This window comes from Melanostigma gelatinosum (genome assembly GCF_949748355.1).
Source record: "Melanostigma gelatinosum genome assembly, chromosome: 10".
Classification (NCBI taxonomy): domain Eukaryota; kingdom Metazoa; phylum Chordata; class Actinopteri; order Perciformes; family Zoarcidae; genus Melanostigma; species Melanostigma gelatinosum.
In genome coordinates this window covers 4,564,736-4,587,801 of record NC_136643.1, presented here as the reverse complement: position 1 = coordinate 4,587,801, position 23,066 = coordinate 4,564,736, and the positions used below count along the sequence as shown (strand labels likewise).

The following is a 23,066-nucleotide window of genomic DNA, read 5'->3' as shown; positions in this document are numbered from 1 at the left end:
TGTGGAGGAATGGCTGTGAAAAGGTCGAGGGGCGTCGGATTGCTGGCCTCTAAAACCAAAGCTACTGTTGGGGTCTGACTCTGACCATATTGCTTAAACATGTGCTGTGGACAAAGGGAATCAGGCCTTCACTTTTTCAAGCACAGGTCTCATCCTGACTTGTAGTTTGATGAGAACAAGCCTCCTCTGGGTGAAATTTCACACTCAGGTGTGAATTCCCCCTCCCCCCCAAAAAACCATGGTAACCGCGGCAATCTCATTGGCCGAGAGCCAAGAGACCCGAGGACCCCTGTGGTTCAGCCGATGTTCTACAAAAGTGCCTGCAGATCACACCTCCTTGCTTTTTCCAACTCTCCCTCCGGGGGTAACAGGAGGCACACACCGCTCTCCTCGCCCGAACCCCCCCCCTGTCCAGGCCACAGAGAATCCAGCTTTCCCCCTTCGACCTCGGTTGAGTTAGGAGGCACACAACCGCTCTCTTCGCCCGGACCCCCCCCCCCCCGTCCAGGCCACAGAGAATCCAGCTTTTCCCCCTTCGACCTCGGTTGAGTTAGGAGGCACACAACCGCTCTCTTCGCCCGGACCCCCCCCCCCGTCCAGGCCACAGAGAATCCAGCTTTCCCCGCCAGCGCGACGCCGGCCACGTGAAAGCCACGAGGAAGCCCCTCAAACCCTCATCAAACCCTGTCAGGTCACGAGCCGTTTCGCTGGACGAAACGACAGTGTTCCACGTTGAGTACAGCTCCACTCAGCCCGCGAGACGAACCCGCATCAGCGATCCGTTCTCTGCTTTTTGTTTCTTTTTATTTTGTGCACAAACCGGCACAGAGGAGCCCGACGAAGCCTCGCTCCTCTCGTGACCGAGGATTCCCGGCAAGACGCGCAGACACGTCGTCTCATCCGAAGTTAACTGTTCTCCCTGCAGCGAGTACAGACCGGACCTGCGTTTGCTCCAGAGCCACGCTAACGGACCGAAGCCGCGCCAGCTCACCGCCGCGCGACACACAGCGCCCGCTGCAAAGCCGCGCCGACCCGCAAGCTCCCCCCTGTCCCCCTTCCCGACGAGGAAAACGGACAGCTTTGCCACAAACACTTCCACGTTGCAACGAAGCATCTACAAGTAAGATTCTTGGCATTTGGGCATAGCTTAGCTTAAATTAACTTAAGTTTAATTCAGGCCATTCATTTATATGTTGATATTCCCGTGTTTTTGTGTGTTTAAGACTGTCGCGTGATATTGAGGTATTACGCAATCATTACGGCGCAGAGAAGCGCCGCTGTATTTGTGTATCAACTATGACTGTTTCTTTGGGATTAATTTCATTCATTGTCTTCCACTCCGTGTGGAAGTTCTCTTTTCATTAACTCGACTCGGTGAGTGAGCTGAGGTGCGTGGTTTATCACGGCATAAGTTACCGGCAGTTCTCAAGACGACAGCGGTATATTTATGCGTGATAGAGCCAGCCAACTCAGGCTCACTACAACGCGCACCGCGCGCAGAAGTCTGATTCATGAGCCCCCACCTTTTTTCTCTTTCCTCCTTTCACGAAACACACACACACACAGCTCCGAATTCTACCCCTGGGGAACCTCGTTCAAACGAGCGCCTCACATCACGTGCTGCCCAGGCAAACGTGAATTACGCACAGCAGCCCCATTCTGCCATTTTGTCCGGGTCCCTCGACTCCGCCATCTTTGTAGTTTCTAGCTGTAGTTCTTAAGGCCCCTCCCCTTTGGCCAGCGTCACTCGACGCCGCCATCTTTGTAGTCTTTAGCGTAGCTGTAAGACTCCTTCCTGTTCACCCACAGACCCACACACACACACATACACATACACACACAGACATACACCCTCATCCATTTTATTCATTCTTTAGTTTAGGCATATAAAATTGTATGATAATGTTTGTTGGTTGCAATATTAATTGATTTGATCATTTATTATTTTGATTCAATAAACTCTGTTATACTTTCAGGAGCAGTCGTCTGTGATTACTTGTGCATATGTATTTGATAAGACTGTATGTAGTAGCCGGTGCTCGAACTTAAAACCTTCACTGTCACTGAATGTATAGTCATACGCAGACTATTGACATTATGAGTGACTACTAATTATGAGACTTAGTTTTATCGTTTGGTTATTGGTCCCTGTTCGCAGGGTGGTGCCCCGTTTATATTAATAATCATTAATAATTGTTACATACATCAATAATTCTATTGATGTCAAGAATTCAGTTTCTTAAATGCTGATAACCCAAACACGCTCCTTTAGTTCCCAACATAATGGTGCCCCGTGTGAGGGGCTACGTTATTCCAGTTTTGTTACAGTATATATGCACATTAATCCATAATTATTTTTGAATAATTAATGTTCCAAAAAATATTTTTTTTTCGAAAAATTATTTTTTTTCCCTCTTTTGAATGATCCAAATTCCTGAAACTTATTTCCCAAAATAGGTAGGCTTTGATCTTCAAAATCTTGTCTTATTGTAATTAAATTTTTGATTTTAAATTTTGATTTTTAATCTTAATCTTTAATTCCCTTCTCGAAATTTTATTTCGTTTCCAGGTTTAATTATTCGTTTCATTTCGTAAAACTAACAGCCAGCTGTGGAGTAGATTTGATCGTTTATTTGTAATACCTTGCTTGTTTCTTAAATCCCTCAAAGAAGTTACACACAGCTGTCACAGGCCCAAAGTGCTAAACCACATTAGCATTTTCGCACCTCTGGCTGCAAAGCAGTAGTGATACCTCAGAGCAGCAACAGTAGAAACGTAAGTCACAGAGCTAGACATTTCACTGTGCGCCTGCATGAACCGTAACACTAACAGTAATTAACATCTAACAGTAGAAATCCTAAGTTACAGAACTAGACATTTCACTGAGAACCGTAAACACTAACAGTTTCCGTTCTAACACTAGGGAATTAACAACCACTGGGAGTCACACTCATTAGAGAGAATGAGCGACGAGAAATTCCCCATTCCTGGAGCTGTAGCTCCAGAAGACACCGCATTACGAGATGCGGTGGCTGATGTCCTCGGACTCACAGCAAAGGAAAGAGAGTACTTTGCAAAATACACTGCTGTCCTATGTGACGAGCAATTAGAGCAGCTGGTGGCTTATGTAAATAACCCAGCAGGTAACAGAGAGCGCCTGATTCAGAACGTAATCGGCGAAATACTGCTCATCTACCATCAGAAAATGCAGCTGCAAGCTGCCCGAACCCGGGCACAGAGCGACGAGCAGCAACGCGAGATCTGGACACTCCGAACAGAGGTTCAGGAGTTGTCACGTGACTGTAGAGCCCTACAGTCAGAAAATAGTAGCCTGCGCAGTGACCTCAGAGAGGTCAACCTAGAACTCTCTAAAGCATCAGAGAGTGATGACAAACTGAAAGCGCTTCAAGGTGTTCCAGCAACCCCGGTAGGTACTGCTACCCCCTACCGAGCCTTTCAGCCCAGTCATTTCTTGGTCTCGGCTCCCTCATTCCCCGAGACCCGAACCACCTTGCATTTCTTGAACGCGACATCCCCAACCAGGAGGAGAGAGGACCAACACCAGGTCCTAGACGGCCCAGGTGGCTTCAAAACCACCTCAGGCGAACGCAATCCTCCACGCAGTTCACGCGCGCGACAAGAACTGACCCCATCCCCCTCAGGGAGGGAGGATGATAGTCGTTACCACCATCGCGAGTATGGAGACTCAGACGACTCGGACGGCCCAGGCCCCATCAACCTTGGAGGCCTGCGCACTCGACAGATTGAGTCTCTGGCAAAAGACGTAGAGTGCTTTAATCCCGATAATCACGACTCGAGCATCGATGACTACCTTAGGGAGATCGATCACTGCCTCCTCGACCTATCGCGCCCCTCATCGCGCGGAAAGCTAAAGCTAGTGTGGAAAACCACTGCGCGAAGCGTCCACGCTTTCGTGGAAACGCTCCAGCCGAGCATCCGCGACTGCTATTCATCCCTGTGTCACGCCCTTAGGGAGGAGTACTCCCTGTACACCGACCCAGCCTCTGCCACCCTCGGCGCCTTTGCCATTTCCCAGGAAAGACTACAGTCTCCGAGAGACTACTTCAGGCGCTTGAGATCTGCGTACTTCCAAGGACGTAACGCCCCAGGTCTAGAAGACCATGCCTTCAAGTCGCTATTCTTGCACAATCTCCACGACAACGTGAGGTACGCTGTTACGATGCACTGCAGAACGAGTAACCTCACCATGCCAGAGATTAGGAAATATGCGCAACTTGCATGGAAGACACGCGGACGGCCGACAAATCGGTACGAAGACACCGCCATAGTCTTAGGCATCCAACAGTCGAGCGACTCCGACCTAGCGTCGGAAGACGACGAGAGGACTTGGCCTAGCGAGCCCTGGTCACCCCCGAGGAACAAACAACCCTGGCGGTCGAAAGACCAACGGAACCAGGGGGGTGAAAGACGCCCTCAAGGGCAACCCATCAGGTAACGCTGACTCGCAGCCCACCTGACTAAGCCGAGTGACCTTTCCCCCTGCTGCCAAGTCGACATGGTAGGGGGGGGAAGAGAACTCAGCACACTTCCGGAAACGACCACTCCCATGTTCGCACCTCGTTCTTCAACCTTCTTGGGCGACCTTGTTCGCAAAGGCAATGCCCGTTATGTATAAATCTATACATATTCTTCAGTCCTACTGGGGGGTCATAACACTCTTGCTCTACCCGACTCCGGGTCAGAAACGAGCCTCATGTGTTCCCCCACCTTTTCGCATACACCTCTAGGGTGCCACAACCTTAGAGGCCTTTCGAGCACCCTAGCTCGTAAGATCTTTCGTCAACTAAGCCTTCTTCTCCTGCTCTGTCAGCATGAGCCACCTCCAGCTTGTTCAACGAAGCCACCGCCTTCTTTCAGCCGAGTCATCGGCCGGGCCTGTCAAGTCGCCAGTGCCGTAGGTAACTGAACTTGACCTGTGCGCCGGACCTGTCTCCATCTCTAATTAGGAGGGTGGGGGGAGGGAGATATCACCAGCCCGCCATGACACACTCCAGAGTGAAACTGTTCGCGACATTTCCCTGAGTGCTGACGGTAACGTGGGATATCCGCCCTCGCCACTTGAACAGCGCGAGGGGGGTGGGATCTCTGACAACAGAAACTTAGAGAGATGCACTTCACAGGAAGTACACTCTAATCTCGCCAGTGCCGAAACCAACCGGCAGAATGGCAGCTTACTATTGACTACTAACGTTTAACTGCATGCTTCAACTCACCCTGTAGACATGCACTAACCGCTAACACATCCAACTTCAACCAGAACAGTTGCATGACCTGACAAACCATTGTGACTGTAAACTGATGCTCCACTCTCATAGAGAACCCTTTGCATGCTTTATAGACTCTACCAGAAGTAACCAAAGAGGACATAACCTCTGCCGTAGCAGTCAGATTTAATCCAGGACCTCATCCGAGAAGGCTCAGCTGTCAACAGCTGGAGCAGCGAAAGACCAGCCTAGCTAGTCACACTAGCCGTGCTAACGAAATCTGTAAATCTGCTACCACTACTGTTATGCAACCCTCACAGGTACCTCTGGCCTATAGTCTTGGCAACGCAACTCCAATATCGATAGATTCTAAAACTTAGACACAGGACTCGCTCTAAATCTACCGATTAGAGAGAGATAGACGCACATATTATGTACCAATAGATCCAGAAGCGACAGACTAACTGGATTCCCTCCTATTCATAACACCACGTAGCCAACCTACGACTGCTCCGCCGACGGACTCCAGTCCTGTCTAGGAGTTGAACCAGTAACCACTGTTTGCCCCTCACCTGCTTCTTGTCTTTCTATTCTTTCCTTCTCTCTCTTTTGTGTCTTGTTTTGTTTTATTTGGGTTGTTACTTTCTTTGACACTGTGCCGCAATGCTAGATTATCACAACATCATAATAGCGATTGAATTATTTGGGAATAATGTTTTGCTCACCTATGATTTGAATTGTGTATGATAGTAGATGTAGGTAGAAGTAGTTAAAGTCATCTGCCCAGATGCCACCTTAGTCATCTGCCCAGATGCCAATGAACTCTGAACTTGAACACCATGAACTTGACCACTATGAACCTTGAACTCTATGAACAATGAACACTGCCTGTTTTAACCACTGCTTTTGGTCTCAGGAACACTTGGACTGTCTCACCTCTTCAGGTTTCCCCACCACATGGATGCACATGCCAGCCCTTGGTTTGCTCTAAAGACCGAAGCCAACACCTCGCTCTTCAGAACAAAGGGGGGATGTTGGGGTCTGACTCTGACCATATTGCTTAAACATGTGCTGTGGACAAAGGGAATCAGGCCTTCACTTTTTCAAGCACAGGTCTCATCCTGACTTGTAGTTTGATGAGAACAAGCCTCCTCTGGGTGAAATTTCACACTCAGGTGTGAATTCCCCCTCCCCCCCAAAAAACCATGGTAACCGCGGCAATCTCATTGGCCGAGAGCCAAGAGACCCGAGGACCCCTGTGGTTCAGCCGATGTTCTACAAAAGTGCCTGCAGATCACACCTCCTTGCTTTTTCCAACTCTCCCTCCGGGGGTAACAGGAGGCACACACCGCTCTCCTCGCCCGAACCCCCCCCCTGTCCAGGCCACAGAGAATCCAGCTTTCCCCCTTCGACCTCGGTTGAGTTAGGAGGCACACAACCGCTCTCTTCGCCCGGACCCCCCCCCCCCCGTCCAGGCCACAGAGAATCCAGCTTTTCCCCCTTCGACCTCGGTTGAGTTAGGAGGCACACAACCGCTCTCTTCGCCCGGACCCCCCCCCCCCGTCCAGGCCACAGAGAATCCAGCTTTCCCCGCCAGCGCGACGCCGGCCACGTGAAAGCCACGAGGAAGCCCCTCAAACCCTCATCAAACCCTGTCAGGTCACGAGCCGTTTCGCTGGACGAAACGACAGTGTTCCACGTTGAGTACAGCTCCACTCAGCCCGCGAGACGAACCCGCATCAGCGATCCGTTCTCTGCTTTTTGTTTCTTTTTATTTTGTGCACAAACCGGCACAGAGGAGCCCGACGAAGCCTCGCTCCTCTCGTGACCGAGGATTCCCGGCAAGACGCGCAGACACGTCGTCTCATCCGAAGTTAACTGTTCTCCCTGCAGCGAGTACAGACCGGACCTGCGTTTGCTCCAGAGCCACGCTAACGGACCGAAGCCGCGCCAGCTCACCGCCGCGCGACACACAGCGCCCGCTGCAAAGCCGCGCCGACCCGCAAGCTCCCCCCTGTCCCCCTTCCCGACGAGGAAAACGGACAGCTTTGCCACAAACACTTCCACGTTGCAACGAAGCATCTACAAGTAAGATTCTTGGCATTTGGGCATAGCTTAGCTTAAATTAACTTAAGTTTAATTCAGGCCATTCATTTATATGTTGATATTCCCGTGTTTTTGTGTGTTTAAGACTGTCGCGTGATATTGAGGTATTACGCAATCATTACGGCGCAGAGAAGCGCCGCTGTATTTGTGTATCAACTATGACTGTTTCTTTGGGATTAATTTCATTCATTGTCTTCCACTCCGTGTGGAAGTTCTCTTTTCATTAACTCGACTCGGTGAGTGAGCTGAGGTGCGTGGTTTATCACGGCATAAGTTACCGGCAGTTCTCAAGACGACAGCGGTATATTTATGCGTGATAGAGCCAGCCAACTCAGGCTCACTACAACGCGCACCGCGCGCAGAAGTCTGATTCATGAGCCCCCACCTTTTTTCTCTTTCCTCCTTTCACGAAACACACACACACACAGCTCCGAATTCTACCCCTGGGGAACCTCGTTCAAACGAGCGCCTCACATCACGTGCTGCCCAGGCAAACGTGAATTACGCACAGCAGCCCCATTCTGCCATTTTGTCCGGGTCCCTCGACTCCGCCATCTTTGTAGTTTCTAGCTGTAGTTCTTAAGGCCCCTCCCCTTTGGCCAGCGTCACTCGACGCCGCCATCTTTGTAGTCTTTAGCGTAGCTGTAAGACTCCTTCCTGTTCACCCACAGACCCACACACACACACATACACATACACACACAGACATACACCCTCATCCATTTTATTCATTCTTTAGTTTAGGCATATAAAATTGTATGATAATGTTTGTTGGTTGCAATATTAATTGATTTGATCATTTATTATTTTGATTCAATAAACTCTGTTATACTTTCAGGAGCAGTCGTCTGTGATTACTTGTGCATATGTATTTGATAAGACTGTATGTAGTAGCCGGTGCTCGAACTTAAAACCTTCACTGTCACTGAATGTATAGTCATACGCAGACTATTGACATTATGAGTGACTACTAATTATGAGACTTAGTTTTATCGTTTGGTTATTGGTCCCTGTTCGCAGGGTGGTGCCCCGTTTATATTAATAATCATTAATAATTGTTACATACATCAATAATTCTATTGATGTCAAGAATTCAGTTTCTTAAATGCTGATAACCCAAACACGCTCCTTTAGTTCCCAACACTACGTTAAGTCATAAATGACCCGATCCATTGCCTCTGCTATTTCGAATCTTGCTTACAGCACGGTCGCACAGTCGGCTCATATTTGCAGGTGGAAATAGCTGCGTCTTCTCTTTGAAGGAGCCCGTTTCCTGCCCTCCTGCTCATTCCAGTGTTGAATTTGGCACTTTGCTCTCACATAGATTTAAAGGCGATGGTGCGCTAGTCCCCTATAATTTAATCTGACTGCAGGGGTTTTCAGTAATAGCAGTCGGTTACCGTGCCGTCTTGTACGTTTAGCTATGATAATCCAAGTTCAGAGGCGCGGGGTTAGCGCGGGTTTAGTTTGTGGACTTGTGTTGTCTGGTAGGATTCGGTGGATTACAGATCTGGAAAGCTTTTCAAGTTTTGTCTTGTTCGTAGCCACGCTAGTTAAAGTGGCTCCGGGGCTTGCTTATGTGTTCAAGAGCCATCAAAAATGTCTTCAGGCAGTAAACAGTCATCAACGGCACACGGTGCATGGCACCATTTGTTTTGACAGAGATGGCAGTGAATGCATCGTCTCTTATGGACAATACTGGAGCGATTCCAGTCACTCAGTGTGCAGGAACGAGAGGCCAGACAGTGCAGACCTCTAACGCACCACACACACACACTGCTGAGCTAAATATTGTAATTGGCAGCCTGTTATCTGACCGTGTGTGTGTGTGTGTGTGTGTATATGAAAGGCTCTGCAGGAATCGTCCAGTCAGAAAGGCGGCAACGTCAGAGACAGCGGTTTTGGAGACAGCTGGTGCTCAGAGCGAGAGGAGCTCTTCCAACTGAGAGAGGGAGGAGGAGGAGGAGGACACAGGAGAGACGACTCCTTGGACAGCTTGGACTCTTTGGGCTCCCGACCCCAGATCATCTCATCTGACACCACTAAGGTTAAAGGCAGCAGCGAGGGTAAGAGACCTCGTGTGTTTGCATCTCTACACAAACATATCTGAATCTTCTGTTCTTCACCTCTGTCTTTTTTTTAATCTAAAGCTGACTTCATGGCATTTAAGAGGTCAGTGCATGTTTTTGTCTTATCCCCATCACATCCCAGCTGCAGATTGTCATTTAAGTGTTCAGACTTTCTCAAATTTCATCTCTGTTCTGTCCAGAACTTCAAATATTTGTGAACTGGAAAGCTATGCTGCAAAGGAGCCAGAAAGTTGCCTCCCATTAGTGAAAACAAACACCTATTGCCATCTAGTGGTGTGCTCCTGAAAGTGAATGTTTTCAGTGAATTAAGCACCCAAAGAAGGAGATGTATAGCAACGGCAAAAGCTTGTTTGCAATCTTGTTTCATGACAAAAAAAGTAGCATGCTTTGAGAGGTTGAAGTAGTGGTCAGTGATCTCAGAGTGCCCCCCCCCCCCCCCCCCCCCCCCCACCACACGCTGCAGGACAGGGAAGTGAGACATTCCACAGCGGCTTGTAAATGAGGAGGCCTCCGTTCCCCACCCTGCACCCCTCTGTTACTCCTCCAGAGTCACGCCAGAACACACAACACGATCCCCCTCGCTCTTTTCTCTACTCTCCCCTCATTTCTCCTTTTTTACTTCTCCTCGTCTCCTCCATTTATTCTCCCACTTTATTTCTTTATTTCCCACAATCTGATTTGTTACCCCCCCCCCCGTCCCGCTCCGTCTCTGCCCCAGGTTGTTGCAGCGACACCGAGGCCGACTCCGTCGTCAGGATGGCCGAGAACAAGAGCAGTCTCAGTTACCGGCGGTCAGTAACCCTCACGCCCAAGGCCAGCTCCCAGTTTAACCAGTTCCTGCCCACTAAAGACAAACCCTCGGCCTACGTGCCCGCTCCGCTGAGGAAGAAGCGGGCCGAGCGTAATGAGGACAGCCGGCGCAGCTGGGCCAACCCCATGTACGCGGAGGAAGCCACACTCACCAGGTACTGTGACACACACCAGTGAATGCTTTGATTGTGTTTGAAGGGGCTGTTTCATTGGATTCCTCTTTCCTTTCTTCAAAGCAAAGTAACACAAAGTGTTCGCACACAAAGTGCTGTGCTTCAAAGTTGACCCTGTCTCCTTCCCCATCATGTGGGTGATTGTGCTGCTGTTGTGTTGAATGGTCGATGTTGGTTGTGTACCGGTGTTGTCTTTAATTTTCCTGCGGAGCGGCGACCTCAGTGAAACAAGGCTTTCCTCCGACGGCCGCGGCAACGGCCAGGCGTCCCAGAGCGCCTCGCCAGCGGCTCATCTGCAGTTGGCCCACGAGTACCAGAGCGGCAGCGACTCGGACGCGGACCGACCGGACCCGGACCTCGTCCTGGATGACCTGGCCAGCAGACGTTTCCACAGCCCCTCCCCGGCTCCTCCCACCAACTTTGCCGTGCCCGTCAGTCCCCTGGTGGCGGGACGGGCGCCTGGGGCCAGCGGGGGCCCCTGGCCTAAGGTCACTATGACTCCCAATGTTGCCCCTCAACAGAATGTGACCGGCCTCAGGTCAGAGAACATGAAGCCACTGTGTGACTTTGATGTGCCTGCCTGATGAGAGCCAACTAGAGCGCTTCTCTTACCCTCAGTTTGCATGGTTGATTGTAACCATGAGCCACGCCCTTGGTTGTAGTGTGCTGCCTCTAACAGAGCTCTGTCCTCGCCTGAAAGTTGGTTTCTGTTTGACTTGTTTTGAGATTCATTTGCTGCAGCACGTCCTTTTTTTTGCGTCTCCTGAATTTGATGAGCTTGGAGGAGTGATTTGGCGGCATTAACTCCTCAAATCAATTTTTGCCTCTTTTACAGCTTGGTTTTTGAGCTTGCGTTTGGTTTGCTAATCCTTGCGTCATCTCGTTTGAGGTTGTTTGGCAACTCTTTGCGTGACTGGCGTGCTGTGCTGCTGCCGAAAATAGCCTTTTTGACACGTGTGATTGGCTGTCTCCCTCGAGCAGCAGCGGCGGCGTCAACAGTGGGGGTGCGCGGCCCCCCCGGCAGGGCACCGTGAGGGTGGACCACCGCCGGCCCTTGTCCGCGGACAGCCTGTTCAGGGACATTTACGACGACTCCGAGGACGAGGACGACGAGGTGGGCTACGCTGACCCCGTCCAGGATGACCTCTACTCCCGCAAGATGGGCGTCAATCCCCAGCCCGTGGCCAAAGAGCATGACAAGTTCTTGCCAAAGTTCTGGACGCCCGAAGAAGATGTTCACATACAGAAGATCAAACTGGGCTCTCAGAGGAGACCCTGGTACAAGAAGATGCAAGGCTTCAGGTGTGTGAGGACATTGAAATCAAGCAGGGAATTCTCTCATATATATACCTACTTTATTATATTTGACAGAGTAGCAATACGGATAAAATGCATTCCCTTCTTCTTGCACAATCTTTTTTTTCTTTTCCACCAGACACTTTGCGATGATTGCATGCCAATTTAACCTTTTTAGATCCTACGATTCTGTCATTCCCTGCATTTCCTGTACAGATTCCTCCCACTTACTTTTCCTTTCTCCTCTCCTGCCATCACCTCCTATCTCCCCCCCCCTCCCTCCCTTTTACTCTCTCTCTGCTCCTGTTCTCCCTTTCTCTTCGTTCCACCCCGCCGTCCTTGGCTGTAGCTATAAGAAGTCGGGCTCTTCGTCGGACGATTCCGACTGTGACGTCAGCCCTTGGCTCTCCTCTGCCCGCTCTCCCTCTGGCCCCTCCCCCTCTCACCCCCACACGCACGAGGCCTCGGCTCGCGCCACCCTTGTTGTGGGGAAAAGGTCCATACAGCTGCATGGTTGTGACAATGACGGGATGTGTTAGAGCGTCCAGATTTCAAAAGAAGGAATATGATTGGCCCCTGTTGGGGCTGACGACCTGCTTTCTAATATACTAATGATAATATATAGTGTATATTATATACTGTCGAGGTTGCCCTAACACACTTTATAAAGCACTTCGCTTGCACTGACCTTTGTAGAAAATAGGCTGTAACTCAGCTTTATGCTATTTTTATGCGGCTATTCCAGTGATGGCAGTTTTATTTATCACCATGTGATCCTGATTTGATCAACATCTGTTTGAATCAAATATCAGCACTATGGCAGCGTGGTGTATCTCTTCCTCCTTTTCTTGCTCTTTGATCCAGTTCACATGCACTCATCACTCTCTGTCCTTCTCTCTCCTTCTGCCCAACCCCTGCAGTCCTCGCTTTCAAGCACACACTCTCCCACACCTCCCCGAGATACAGCCCCCCTTGTTAATGGCCCCTCCTCTGGCGTTTGCCCCAGTGGACCCCGCCTCTGGGCCCAGACTGGTCAAATGTGAGCGCTGGCCCCTCCTGGGGCGCCAAGACCCCCGCGAGCCCCCGGACCCCTTCGATTATGAGAGCATTTCCCCCGACCTGGAGAACGACGACATGTTCACCAGGCGAACCCTGGCCTTCCAGTCCAACACGGACATGGCCATGATAAAGACCCAGCTGTCGGCCAACCGCCGTCCCTACTCGTCAGAGCCGCAGCTCAACATCGTCACCCAGCGACACGGCAGCGCCAGCGACGATGAGAACCACTACCCCGATATCGAGCAGGACGACGTGGTCTATCGCAAGGAGAAAACCCAGCAGGCTCAGCAACAGCGGCCTCTCTCGGGAGCACCGGACAACTACGCCCCCATGGCCGTCCCGGAGCCGTGGGCTCTGCCTCCCGATCTCAAGGCCAGACTCCTGTGCCCCCCGTGTCCTCTGACCCGGGAGGCGGCAACACATAAACCGGATCAGGCTGAGGCGCGTCCTAAAACAGACGACATGCTCGTCCGGAAACTCTGCTCCGATCAGAGCCGGAGCTCACAGAGAGACCCGTCGGCCAGTCAGATGGTGCCCTCAGTGCCGTCCTCCTGCAGCGAAGGCGACCTGCAGAGAATGCAGGAGATCAGGGAAGCCAGTCGGCTGAGATACAAGAAGAGGCTCATGGTGGAGAGGCTGGCTGCTCTGAAGTTGTAAAGACAGATCATTGCCTGTTAGTTCTTCCTGACTTTGTAGTGTGAAAACTCATCAGTGCCATTTCAGAATTGGAATATTTTCTTTCAGATAGTGAAGCGGTCCAGACTGCATGTCGATCCAACTTGTAAGCGACTGGTCTGAAGGCCATGTCTTCAAGCTCTTCTGTATGAAAACGAGTAGGTGCCTTCAGCATTCACTGGGTCAGTCACACAGACTGCAACGAAGGCGCGGCAAGAGCTCTGAACGTTTTCCTGTTTTAAATGTTTGTCAAAAGCTGAAAATTGAAAGTCTTTTTCCAGTCAATAAGAAACCGCAGTCAAAGTCCCGATGACATTGGTTGTAGTTTTTCTGCATGATGGAGGTATAGTTCATTTTACCATAGCAACATGTGGTATGTACATGCTGAGTGGACGGGGAGACTGTGCATGGAAACCAACCACTACTGTGTTTTTGAAGTGTGATTATTGAACAAAGCGACACAATATTGTTTGGTACATCATGAGCTCTGTTAAAACAGACCTGAGTTTTAGACTTTGGTTTTGTGTTCCTGTCAGACCGAGTTTGCGTGTGAATGGAAAAAAAAATACAAGCTTAATAAAGAAATACGAGACTTCATACTCTCGTGATGGATTGCGTGGCCATTTGTTGATCTCACGTAACACCTACAGTAACACGGAACCTGTCCAGAGTTCAGTGTTGTTTTCCTCAGGAGAGGGAGCTTCACACTGACATGTGAAGCTCCAAGTACAGCAGCACGAGCGTGTGGAAAGGTTCGAGCCTGAGTAATATCCGAACATAGCGTCCTGAACACGCTTACAGCGCCGAGCTGGGGCGATTAGAAATGCAGTCGAGTCTGCCTGTAGAAATTCCCCACGGCTCCGAGAGAAGATGCGACTCGTGGACTCCATGGTAACCTGACCACAAATCTGTACTGCAGCGTTGCACATGAACAGACACACACACACAAGCACGCACAAAGCAACCACTTAACCTGAGTCAAGGCCACCTGGATTTACTTCACTTCCATATGTTAAAGCTGCGTCACCAGTGACATCATGTTGGAGTCTCCAGAAAGGCAGCATTGTTTAGAGAGACATGCATGTCTGCACAACTCCCCGTACAAATGTCAGGGAAAGGAAAGCTGATACGGTGCTGTAAGCCTACTATAGACACACCTTTAAAGGGACAGTTCACCCCAGAATCAGAGATCATTTAGGCTGTAGTGCAAGTAAGAGTAAAATATGTGTCTTTGATTTTGGGGTGAACTGTCCCTTTAAACTCTTCAACCTCTTCACTGTATGAAGTGAAAACCAGCCGCGTCATATTTGAGCTGGGTTCACATACATTTGTGGCCCCTCACCAGCTGGTGGGGGATGATCCGGGCAGAGAGCGACGCATCGCAGCTCTTGACTCTCACACACTCGCTGTCAAAGGCTCCCTCCACAGAAATGTGACTTTGTTTGTGTTTGGCTCTCTCCGGTTCCCCAGACATCAGCAAGCGCAAGAGAGTATTGACGGGTGAGTTGATGCGGGCTCCCAGGAATGTGGCACGTTTGCATTCACTCTGGCCCCCCATGCAGTTGCCCCCCCCCCCCGCCCCCTTGCTTTTGTGCTGCTGCTCTCACTCACCGGCTGCTAAATGCTGACACACAACACAGTGCATTGTTTGGCGCCAAGTTCAGGGGTGTGAGTATGGGGGGGGGGGGGGGGGGGTGGGGTTGGTGCGCCACAAAGCTCTATTGACAAAGCAGCAAAGTGAAAAGATGCACACAGTAGCAGTACGCTGGGTCATCCACCTAAACTCTAGCGCGTCCCAGTGAGAGTTCTGACTGAGCGCTGGTCCACACTGATGGAGTGTGAGACGCATGTACGTCTCAACAGCTAAGAGGACAAAGAGTGCATTTTTCTGAAGGCTGTGAGTGACTCTGCTCTGTTTGCATGACGGGGAGCGCTGTGATACATGTTAATAACCCACTCAGCTTACGTTTATGTATTTTTGTGTGCGTGACCCGTGTGCTGTGTTTGCAAACTAACACCTGGTTACAGGTTAAAGGTCTAATCCGACTTGTTTTCAGCATCAGCACCGAACATATGGACGGGAGGTAAAAGCTGGAAATTATTTTTCTTGAAAGTTGGTGTGTTTTGTTACTGTTTATTTGACACAATAGCAATGCATGCAATCTTTGCTCACTTTTTTTTTTTTACCCTGTAAAGCTTCTGCCGGGATACGCAAACTAAACTTCCCATCCACCTCTCACTTGAGCTGCTGATGCTCAGGGACTTTTTTGAAAACTCTCTTAACTCTTTCTGTCCACAGGAGTAAATCAACAAGCGATATCCTGGTGGACCCCAACATTGTCCAGCAGTCTCGCTACGAGGAGCTGCAGAAGCGCCGCGAGCAGAGAAAGGACATTGAAGATCAGTGGCAGGATGTGAGTAAATAATATGTCTGCTCGAGGTCCGCCATCCCTACATTCTTGTTTTACAAATCAGGACAATCTGACTCTGGCAGGAAAAGAGTTTTGTTCCCAACTCAGAAGTGAAAGGTGAGCATGTGATCTGAAGGGTCCGTGCGGCAATCAGGAGAGCAGGTGTTGTGGTGCAGAATGTGGCCTGCAGGGTAAAAAGAGAGCTGCTCAGATAGAAGCTGACATTGATTGGTGCAGCGCTGCCCTCTGGCTATGGACTGTCCTCATTTCCAAATCAGTGTTTGTGGCAGGAAACACCACTTCCTGTAAATACTGACGATATGATTCATGTGGGGCCGTTTTTATGATGTAATATGGACAGATGATGTAAGACAGAGACCCTGGAATGAAAACAAATACATGAATCCATGTAAAGCTGATTTGAGGGTCCAGGTTAAACCTGGAAAATGATTTTCAAAGGGCAGCGGTGCTCCAAACACTCTGCTCTAAACACCATCGATGCATCACAAGCGCTCATTTTGTAGGTAGATAAATTAAGAGTGATAAAAGGTTGTTCATGTTTGTGTGACTTGCTGTGACAGTCAGCAGTCTGATTGGTGTCATTGGCAATATAATCGAGTCTTAAAGCAGCATTTAGGTCACACAGTCCCCAATACACAGGGGAGGTGAGCCGGGAGGAGCCTAAAGCACACAAATAGAACACCTTCAAATGTAGTCCATTCTGAGTGGGGTTCTTTTTGTCTTTCTCTCTCCTTCTCAACTGCCCTCCCTTCCAGCTGTACAGTCAGCCACGCAACACAACCGCTCTGCTTTCAGCCATATCTAAGTTTCAACTGTTGCAAAAATGGTGCGTGAGGTTAGATGGGCTTCCTTTTTCTCTACAGGACCTGAGCAAATGGAAGAACCGGCGCAAGAGTGTCAACTCTGATATAGTGAAGAAGAAAGAGGAGAGGGAGAAAACCGAGGAGAGCACGTCCAGCAGCAGAAGAGCCAAGACCTTCAAGGAGATGCAAGAGGAGAGGTAAGAGAAAACACCTTGATCAGATTGATATTTTTATTTTCTTATCCTGGTTTTTTTACCCAAAAAAGCAACACCTGCTTAATTTGTTCCTCTTCTACACCTTTTTTTTTACCCTCGGAGGGGGATCCTTTGCTGAAGTAATCGAATAAAAGATGTGCATGAGACGTTTTGGGCTATTAGACGCAGAGACTAGAGGAGTGTTTGTGCAGGAGTGAATGAGGAGACCTTCAGTCAATGTGAAAGTGTAATCTAATCACGTCTTATAACCTGCCTCCCCCTTCTTTGCCCCACCCCTCTTTTCAACCCTTTTATTTTCCTCCCTGACACTCACTCCCCTTCCTGTCACTTGTACCCTTCATCTTCCTAAATTGCACCCCTTTCCACCCTTGACTTTAATTTCACCCATAACTGTCTTTTCCCCTCCTATTTCCCCTCCTCATCCCATCCCCCTTCTGCTCCTGTGTCCGGTCCTCAGAGAAAATAAAGGAAAAAACAGCGTTGGTGGTCGCATCGGATCTCTGTCTTACCTGGACGACGAAGACATATTTGACAAACCCGTCATTTCTCCTCGTACCCGAGCCCTCCCCGCCAGGAGCTACACCATTGACACTCCTTACTATTCTTCTGAATCCCCGGAGCTTCCTCGGAAAGAGGACAAACCCCCCTCCGCCTCCCCGGCTACTGTCAGGGCCGCTTCCCCTCCCACCTCACAGGGAGTTGACACTGTGGAAAGTCCTGCAGGCAGCGACACCACCACCATCACTCCCACCAGCCGCAGCTTTTTCCACAGGTCCAGATCTCCGGTACCAGCAGCAGCAGCACCTTCACTGAGTTCAGTCTCAGAACGCACCGGCACAGTCAAGGCAGTGGAGACAGCGGCCGCCGTCTCCTCTTCAAGCTCCCAGCAAAAGTTGCCCGAGCCGAGGCGCCCATTGTCGGGAGCACAGACTGAGGCGTGGGCCCCCTCCTCCGGTTCTCTGTACAAACAACAACCACGGCCCAGCTCAATGGAACCCAAGCCTCCCGGGGTGTCTCGGGTTTCTGCCTCCCTCCCCAGGAGCTACCAGAGACCGGATAGCGCACGCCTGACCTCGGTTGTCGCGCCACGGCCCTTCGGGACCCAGTCGTCCCGCCTCACTTCTCTTCCCCGACCCTTTACAGTGAGTACTTGATCATAAATACAAACTAGTGCAGCACAAGGCGACTGAAGGACATCCAGAGGGTGTTTGTTTGGCAGTAAGAAATCTTTTGCCTTGTTGTTCAGGTGTTTTGAGGGCATCGATGTTACCCAAGAGTCCGATCTGATTACTGTACTGTATGAATAACAGATGAAGCTAGTGTTTTTATCATGCTAACTCAGCTGCCAGAGCTGCTATTTTAGGCCTCCATCACATTCATTACTGTCACAGTTTCATCAGATCAGTGAGTGACTTTCAGGTAAAGATTATGAAACAGCTTCATGCTCAGTCAGAGAGTTGACCCCCCCCATTCCCTCCATTATCAGCATTGTATAAACGGCCCTGTGCTGTTGAGTTCATTCTTCATTATCTTGTTGTCAAAGACTCAAAGTGATTCACCTTGGACAGGTGGAACCCCAGAAGCGCGTCAACGGCGACGCCGTCGCTCCCAAGAAGTCGGCGGTGCCGAGCCGCTATCACCAGTTCATGACCTCTGAGGACGAGCATCAGTCTCATTCCAGCTCGGCCCACAGCACCGAGGACGAGGAGGAGGAGGAGGACAAGACCACGATGAAGAGCGTCTCACCCGTCCCTCCTCAGGTCAAGACCGAAGCCCCACTCAGTCCTGTTCCAGCCAAAGAAACCAGCCAGGTACTCACGTTACCTGCTGTGGATAAAGCCCATCAGCTTGTATGTTGACGAGTGGGGATTGTTAAACACATTTTATTCATGACTGACAATGTGAACAGTCACTGAATGCGTCTGGCTTTCTGGTAAATAAGTAGTGAACCCAAATGCGTCATTAAATCAAATTTTCATTCTTTTTCTATTCTCAATTTAAAGATTGCTTCAAAATAATAGAATAATGTAACCCATAAATGAAAGACCAGCAACAGGTTGGCAGTTAATCAACAGCCATCAATGATTCATGCAAGGCTTTCTTGCCAAAGCAGACCTGCGTACCCTCAGACAACACAACCTGACACAGCGATCTCCGCAGCGATGGAAAGTCAGGAACACGTTCCTTCATTTGGTGCCGGTTCTTTTGTGTTTTGAGTTTGCCTCTACTCACCTGTGTTGCTCTGTTTGGTTTTCAAGGAGAACTACTGTGAGATGCGGATCAGCCTGAACCAGAAGCCCAACAGCAGCACAGACTTTGGCTTCCAGGCGGCGTGGGACTCAACAGGAGCTCGCATCACGTCCATCCAGCGAGGTAACAGCAGAGACCAAACAAACAGGATATGAGCTTTATTCACCTTCCAGTACAATGCGTGCCGATGAGCCAAACTGGCCGCCTTAAACTCACAACATTCCCAGTGGTTCAAAGAAGAAGAAAAAAAAGATCAAACAGTCACATCTCACCTGATGTATTACAGATACAGTACAGCAGTAATATTGGATGCTGGATGGTTGTCAGCAGGTTTTCCATTGCAGTGGCGTTGCCAGACCTATGTAGGGCAGCGTCTATCTGGGTCAGATCTGCTGGGTCTGGGCCTCTCTTTCTACTGAGCTTCCTCCACCTTCACTCGTTTCTCATTCAATTTAGTGAAGTTTCACTAATGCTCGTAACACCCCGCATCAATAGTCTTTGTCTCACCAGTTTCAACCTACAGTGTACTTGTCGCGATGCATCATACTTTCTATAATTTCAATTTGTATTTGTAAGGACAATGCACATGAATCACCATGTGTGATATATATATATATATGTGCAACATATGTTAACCAGCTGCCAAATTGTTTAGCTGCAGTCCTTTGGTGAGATGTTTCAAAATCCAGTTAAGTGACATAAAGTGCTAAAAAATGACAAAAACTGCATGCATAAAGCAGGAAGAGGCAAAAGTACAATGACCTCATTCACGGTTCTGCACATGGAGCCGTGCAGTAAATGAGCCGTGCTGTTATTAACCACGTCATGCGGCATGAGCCATGCAGAGCAACGTGACGACAGACAGTCAAATGTTCACAACCAATAGTATTGATCTTAATATGATTAGTTGGTAGAAATATGAACATATATTCTGTCTCGTTCCACTTGGCGGTAGTGAAAAGTCAAGATGATGTAAAGGAAATGGTTGAAGAGGCAGTTATTTCAGTAGCTTCCCGCACTGTTTAGTATCTGTTACACAAAATACACCGTCAATGTTGACAACATTTGCATTTTATCATTTAAATAATACAAATTAAAAACTTGAAGACAGATTTTTTTTTTTAACTAGAATTAAAAAGTCGCATTGTCCAAAAACTTGATCATTTCTTGTAAATTCAACTTCACTGAAATGACTAAAACAACCGCTGCTTTGTGCAAGCATGACAGCTCTGATGAGTAATGCTCTGTCTGGTGCAGGCAGCCCGGCAGAGATGTACCAGCTTCAGGCCGGGGACGAGGTGCTGACGGTGAACGGCCACAAGGTGGCAGAAATGAGCTACACCGACTGGAAGTCCAGCATGGAGGAGGCCCTGCAGGAGGGCAGTCTGATCATGGATATACGCCATCACGGCAGGAACAGTGAGTCATGTGAACGCTGTGTGTCTGAGCACGTGCGCGCGCGTGTGTGTGTGTGTGTGTTTGTTTGTTTGCGGGAGATTGAATTGAACCACTTTAAGGGTCACATTCCTGGACTGACAGCGCTGCTTATGCCGCTTGCGTTGCTAAACAGTTTTGACACTTTAAATTGGTCCGTAAACGATTGTGAAATCATCCATGAATGATTTCATGACAGCTAAGCAGTGAAGGACCTGTAATGTTTGTTTGTTTTCACATCTGACGAGGGAAGACTTTTTGTTTTTTCTTCCTGTGTGCATTTTACTTGTCCTGTTTTTCCTTTTTATTCCTACTGGTTGTTTCTTCTTCTTCTTCTTCTTCTTCTTCTGCCTTTTCTGTCTTATCAGCCTTCCTGTCTGTACGGTGTTTTCCTTGTGGAGACGTAACCCATCTCAGGGTCCACGGCCCCCTGGGTGCTGTTTGCACAGTGTTAGTGTAACAGGCTTACTTGTTACAACTGCGTCAGTGTCTCCTTCCAAAGAAATATGAATCAAGCACCCAGAGTAGCTGACTTGAGCTAACAGCCAGTACTTGTTCAAATCGTTTGGTGAGCCTGTTAGAAACACTGTGTGGGTATATGAAAGCTTTAATAGGCTGCATGGCTGGGGAAGGTTTCTCTGTCACACCCTGCTGCTCTCTGTAATAACACCATAACAGCAACCTTGTCCCCTGCTTCACAGCGTTCTTTATGTAAATAGACAATTCACTGTCAACTGTTGGGTTTCACGTACACAAATACCTAACGACTACTACTGCACACACACACACACACACACACACACACACACACACACACACACACACACATACATACAGGCACAAAATACGTGGCTTTATGTGCAGAAACACACATCCTATTTTTTTTCTTTTGCCATTGCATTGTCTGCATGCAGACTGGGACAGAGATCAACCTCCCATGCCATTTAAAAGCCATAAGACCATCAATCTGACCAGTATGGATCATCCGATACTTCTAGGTTACCCCGACAACAACGCCATCAGCTCCAGCCTGGATTTCACCTCCATGGAGAAGCTGCTCCCCGAAGAGGCCGCCGCCCACCCAGTCCTCGTAAGTGACCTGGCGTGAACTCTCTCTGGCGTTTATTTCTGTGTTGTGGGCCCTTCTAATGAGCGGGCGCCCCGCCGTGTCTCCCCCCTGCAGGACGTGGCTTCAAACAGCGTTAATGGAGGTTTCCGTGAGCAGGCGGTGACCATGAGGAACAAAGGTAAAGAGCACAGCACACAACACACAATCAGAAAGGTTATGGGATCGATCTTGGCAACTATTTCCGTGCTGAATGCAGAAACGTTTTGTTGACTTAGTTTTGGGGGGGAACGTCTTTGCAAACACTGGACTGTTGTGGTTATTGATGGACATTTACTGTGTTGTGTATCTGAAACGTATTATTGTGATACAGCTTAAAGCAACATGTGCTGTGTGTGTAATTCATGTGTTGGTAATATAAAATGGTATATCTCCTCTTTTCCATCTCTCATGTAGAGTCAGAACCCATGTCTTTGAAAAACTTAAAACGGAGGTCAGAGTTTTTTGAAAAAGGTAAAAAAAAGAAAAGACGACTGACCAAATCGGGGCGGGGTGGTTCTTCATGACAATAATGATAATGATGACTTCTTTGTGATTTGGTGGCTTGGTTCTCTGTGCTTCTGTCTCTCAGCTTCCCAAAGGGATTTTTGCATGTTTCTCATCGGTCACAGCCTCATGCTCAATAGATAAGTTGCATTATCGATTGATTATGAGCCGTCCGGGTTGAAGTAGATTCCTCCATGGCTCTCTTTGGTTGCCAGAGCTTGTCTTTTGTGCGGTGCCCCCTTCCCCTCCTTCAGGTGTCTCGGGGTCCCGTGTCAGTGCGCTGGGCTACCTCTGTGGTAAACAGGGTTGAGTGTGCAGTGACCCCCTTCGCTTGGTACAAACTGGGACTCTGACATGCTTTTCCAACCGGGGGAGCCTGGTGCTATTTTGGAGTCAAATTAAGGAATAATTTTCTGATAAAAATGCACAGCTGATTGTTTTTGGAGGGAAGACGAAACCCTGTATAAATGAAAAACAGTATAAAAGTAGCACATTCAGCTCCAAAGGCTGGACAGCATGTCAGACGCTTTGCCAGCGTACCAACCACACACCTTTGGAACCCTGCAGTGTTTGTGGTGTTTTTTCGAATGCTCCGGGTTTAACACATGGTTACACTCTTCACTTTGCTGCGCATGCAGTTGCTCCCTTGGCCTGCATGTATCGAACCGTACGGTAACCTTTCAGACGGGCTGCGCTGGACGTGTCTGCATCCTTGTGTACGCATGCTGCTCACACATGTGTTTTTTCCTTCCAGTTTGTTTGGTCTTGTTGTCCTCACAATCACTTTATTGATTTTCCTATTCAGACCCTATTGGGCCTGGTGTCCAATTTAAATGTCAACCAGTGGCTGATCTTGGATTGAGAG

At 49.1% G+C, this 23,066-nt stretch overlaps 2 protein-coding genes across 10 annotated transcripts in view; both read left to right on the top strand.

Annotated features, from left to right (window-relative positions):
• The window catches only part of LOC306783653 (LIM domain only protein 7-like), a 55,486-nt gene that overhangs the window by 24,007 nt on the left and 8,413 nt on the right, over window positions 1-23,066 (top strand). For 5 of the 9 annotated variants that reach the window (XM_079277383.1, XM_079277380.1, XM_079277377.1 and 2 more), the window contains exons 7-18: window positions 9,202-9,418; window positions 10,161-10,407; window positions 14,926-14,955; window positions 15,755-15,869; window positions 16,751-16,887; window positions 17,363-18,047; window positions 18,474-18,716; window positions 19,164-19,278; window positions 20,413-20,574; window positions 21,504-21,679; window positions 21,773-21,836; window positions 22,112-22,168. In XM_079277383.1, coding sequence (XP_079133509.1) covers window positions 9,202-9,418; window positions 10,161-10,407; window positions 14,926-14,955; window positions 15,755-15,869; window positions 16,751-16,887; window positions 17,363-18,047; window positions 18,474-18,716; window positions 19,164-19,278; window positions 20,413-20,574; window positions 21,504-21,679; window positions 21,773-21,836; window positions 22,112-22,168 — 2,248 coding nt within the window. The remainder of the gene's footprint in view (window positions 1-9,201; window positions 9,419-10,160; window positions 10,408-14,925; window positions 14,956-15,754; window positions 15,870-16,750; window positions 16,888-17,362; window positions 18,048-18,473; window positions 18,717-19,163; window positions 19,279-20,412; window positions 20,575-21,503; window positions 21,680-21,772; window positions 21,837-22,111; window positions 22,169-23,066) is intronic. The other 4 variants (XM_079277379.1, XM_079277382.1, XM_079277381.1 and 1 more) reach the window with 4 other exon arrangements.
• On the top strand, window positions 10,439-14,052 carry LOC306783654 (LIM domain only protein 7-like). Its single transcript, XM_079277384.1, has 4 exons — window positions 10,439-10,963; window positions 11,407-11,727; window positions 12,071-12,217; window positions 12,642-14,052. The coding sequence occupies exons 1-4, from the start codon at window positions 10,587-10,589 to the stop codon at window positions 13,435-13,437; spliced, it is 1,641 nt and encodes a 546-aa protein (XP_079133510.1). The 5' UTR covers window positions 10,439-10,586; the 3' UTR covers window positions 13,438-14,052.

Bases quoted from the DNA above. Each gene is read 5' to 3' on its own strand.
- LOC306783654 (XM_079277384.1), top strand. From the start codon at position 10,587: ATGGTCGATGTTGGTTGTGTACCGGTGTTGTCTTTAATTTTCCTGCGG. The intron at 11,728-12,070 runs GTGTGTGAGGAC...CCTTGGCTGTAG, and splicing joins AAGAAGATGCAAGGCTTCAG to CTATAAGAAGTCGGGCTCTT. The intron at 12,218-12,641 runs GTCCATACAGCT...CAACCCCTGCAG, and splicing joins ACCCTTGTTGTGGGGAAAAG to TCCTCGCTTTCAAGCACACA.